The sequence below is a fragment of the Galeopterus variegatus genome, unplaced genomic scaffold (assembly GCF_000696425.1).
Source record: "Galeopterus variegatus unplaced genomic scaffold, G_variegatus-3.0.2 Scaffold10048, whole genome shotgun sequence".
Taxonomy (NCBI): domain Eukaryota; kingdom Metazoa; phylum Chordata; class Mammalia; order Dermoptera; family Cynocephalidae; genus Galeopterus; species Galeopterus variegatus.
The window spans coordinates 6,883-9,674 of record NW_007736159.1 but is presented as its reverse complement, the minus strand read 5'-3'; the positions used below and the strand labels follow the sequence as shown (position 1 = coordinate 9,674).

At 37.8% G+C, this 2,792-nt stretch overlaps 1 protein-coding gene across 3 annotated transcripts in view; it reads left to right on the top strand.

The window, feature by feature from the left end:
* The window catches only part of LOC103609753 (fanconi-associated nuclease 1-like), a 16,843-nt gene that overhangs the window by 7,943 nt on the left and 6,108 nt on the right, over window positions 1-2,792 (top strand). For 2 of the 3 annotated variants that reach the window (XR_552160.1, XM_008594043.1), the window contains exon 4: window positions 531-764. Coding sequence is in view for 2 of the 3 variants with exons in the window: in XM_008594043.1 (XP_008592265.1) it covers window positions 531-764 (234 nt within the window). In the remaining variant the exon portion in view is untranslated. Of the gene's footprint in view, window positions 1-530; window positions 765-2,792 lie in introns of those variants that run through there. The other variant, XM_008594044.1, reaches the window with a different exon arrangement.

Below are 2,792 nucleotides of genomic sequence, written 5' to 3'. Positions count from 1 at the left end.
ATGTGGGATCCAAACCCTCGGGCGGGAGCACCGCCGCGCTTCCCAAGCGGCGCACTATCCAATGCGCCACCGGGCCGGCCCCTACCAAGAGCCTTTGATTGACATTTTAATTAAATATCTGTTGTTTTAATCTAAGTCATCACTTGAATCAAGAACTGCAGATTGGTAACTGTTGAATAGTTAATACTTTTATGAAACTTTTCCAGGCATTTTAAATATTTACAACCAGGGTAGGGTAAACCCCATCCTTCTCTGTGGCTAGGGAAGGAAACACTTTTGTTGAGCCAAACCATGTGTGGAACCATTTGGAAACATAAACCAATTTAATCCTCTCCGTGTCCCTAGGTAGGCTCTGGGCCCCAGAAAGGTTAAGTAACTCTCCTCTGTCACACAGCTGCAGGTGGTAGAGTTGCTTCCGGTTTAGAGTGCTGAATGCCATTTATCTTTATTTTAGACGAAAATAACTTGTAAAATCTGACATCCAAATGCTTAAAAAACAGAAAGATATTTCTATATTGTACACTTTTCAGAGCTAAAGACTTGGCTGGACAGGCACTCAGATTGTGTAAAGGCCCCAGGGCTGTGTTTTCCCGGGTCTTGCTGCTGTTTTCAGTGACCGACTCAGTGGAGGATGAAGAAGCTGCGTGTGGTGGCCAGGGACAGCTTTCTACTGTGCTGTTGGTCACTCTCGACCGAATGCAGTTTCCTAGTTATACTATCAATCGAAAAACCCGAATCTTTCAAGACAGAGAAGATCTTATCAGGTAAGATCATGTTAGTTCACTGCAATATCTGCGTGTGTATTTTGAAATTTAGTAAAAGGTTTTATTCTTATTATTTTTTTATCAGCCAAGGTAGAAACACTAGGTTCACAACCAAGACAGTTTTGAAGTTTTTGTTTTTTGTTATCTTTTTTGCCTCACTTGTATACATTTCTGAGACTAGAGGGAGAATATAGAAATGTGCTTAGATTAAAGTTGCCAAAACTCATGAGTTTTGAGTTAGAGCTACAAGACTTTTCCCTGCTCATGTTTCCAAGTAGCATTGCAGGGAGTGTTCTTTTAATATAGACGTTTTCACAAACCTGCCTCGTGAATATGTTGTTGGCATGAACAAGGCTGAAGATGAATGATTTCTAGTAACAACGCTTCAGATAAAGCTAATAATAACTGTCCTAGAGTCATGTATGCGAAAAACTAGACATTTTCACTAATTTATATTGGTACATGGATTTAGTGAAAATTTGGTTTGACCAGCAGAAGTAGGTTTTGATAAGAAACAATAGTGTAGGTCTTACAGAAAAAAAACCCCACCTGGATTTCCTAACAAAAAAATACCTTTTATAAGAGAAATGAATTTTGATTTCCTGAAATGTCATTTTGATTCTTGATTTAAGGTTTATGACACAAATTTAACCAGAATTGACTCTGGTACTTACTTTTAATAAAATCCTTTAAGTGTTTCTTGAAAAGCCATCTGCTTTAAAAATAAGTTATTGAAATTATCAAATCAAAGCAGTGTCAATAAAAACTGATTTTAGCCCATTTTGCCTTTGCTGTCATGAACTTAGTATCTTACTTGTGTTCAATTGGAATAACTTTTTTAGTCAAATCTTCTAATATGACTATTTCCTCTTACCCTGTTTTCACCTTTTTTGTTTTTAGTGGCTTTATGCTTTTTTCTTTTGTGAGAATGTGTACTCTGAAGCCAGGTTACAGTCTGTCTATATTAAGGAACTGTGAAAACACTCTGTGCCTCAGTTTCTTTATCTGGAAAATGGGGAGAATAATAACATGGTCTTACAGATATGTGTTGATACATGTGAAGTGCTTAGCGCCTGGTCTGCAGAGGATGCCTAGTACATATTAATTATTATTATAATTGTCATTATTACTGTTATATAGAAGGGGGATTACTTTTTGGTCCTGTGACTGACAAAACCATGGTGAACAAGTTCAAAGGTGGGGAACTAAAGAGAAAAAATAAACCGTCTCATATTCTTTCTAGAAAGTAGGTATGCTGTATGTAATAAAAATAGTTACAAACCCCTTTATTACACGAAGGGCCTTAACTTGTAAATGAAATGGGATTTAATTGACTTCTGGAAGGATAACACAAGAGTATTCAAAAAGTTCATGGAAAAATAGAAGGAAAAGACAATACGAATCTTTCCATTAACACTTCGAAGTGCCTTGCACAGGCTGAGCATCCCTGAAGCAAAAGTCCAAAATCCGACATGCTCCAAAATCAGAAATGTTTTGAGCACTGACATGACGCTCAAAGGAACATTTTGGATTTCAGATTTTCAGATTAGGGATGCTCAACTGGTATATATTCTTCAAATATTCCAAAATCCTAAAAAATTCAAAATCTGAAACACTTCTGGTCCCAAGCATTTTGGATAAGGGAAACTCAAATTGCATGATATAATACCTGGTAATAAGATACCTGGCCTGAGAACCCTTTTGTCCACCTCTATACTTGAGATAATTTGTCCTTTCCTTTTTTCTCATTTAGTCAATAAAAATGAGTTGAATGTCATGTGCCTATTATGTGCCTAGGTAGTGGGGTTGCAGCAGTGAACAAGATAGGGTCTCTGCCATCGTAGGGGTATGTTTCAGTTGGGAGACAGAAAATAGAGTAATTACAGTGTGTGAAAAGTGCTTGGTAATTGAGGGGTGGGCCAGAGCAGTTCTACTTTATAGGCAAAATGTCAGGGAGAGTGTCCCTGGAGAGGTGACATCTGAAGTGGGACTTAGAATGAAGAGGAGGTAGCCATGTAGGGATGTGGG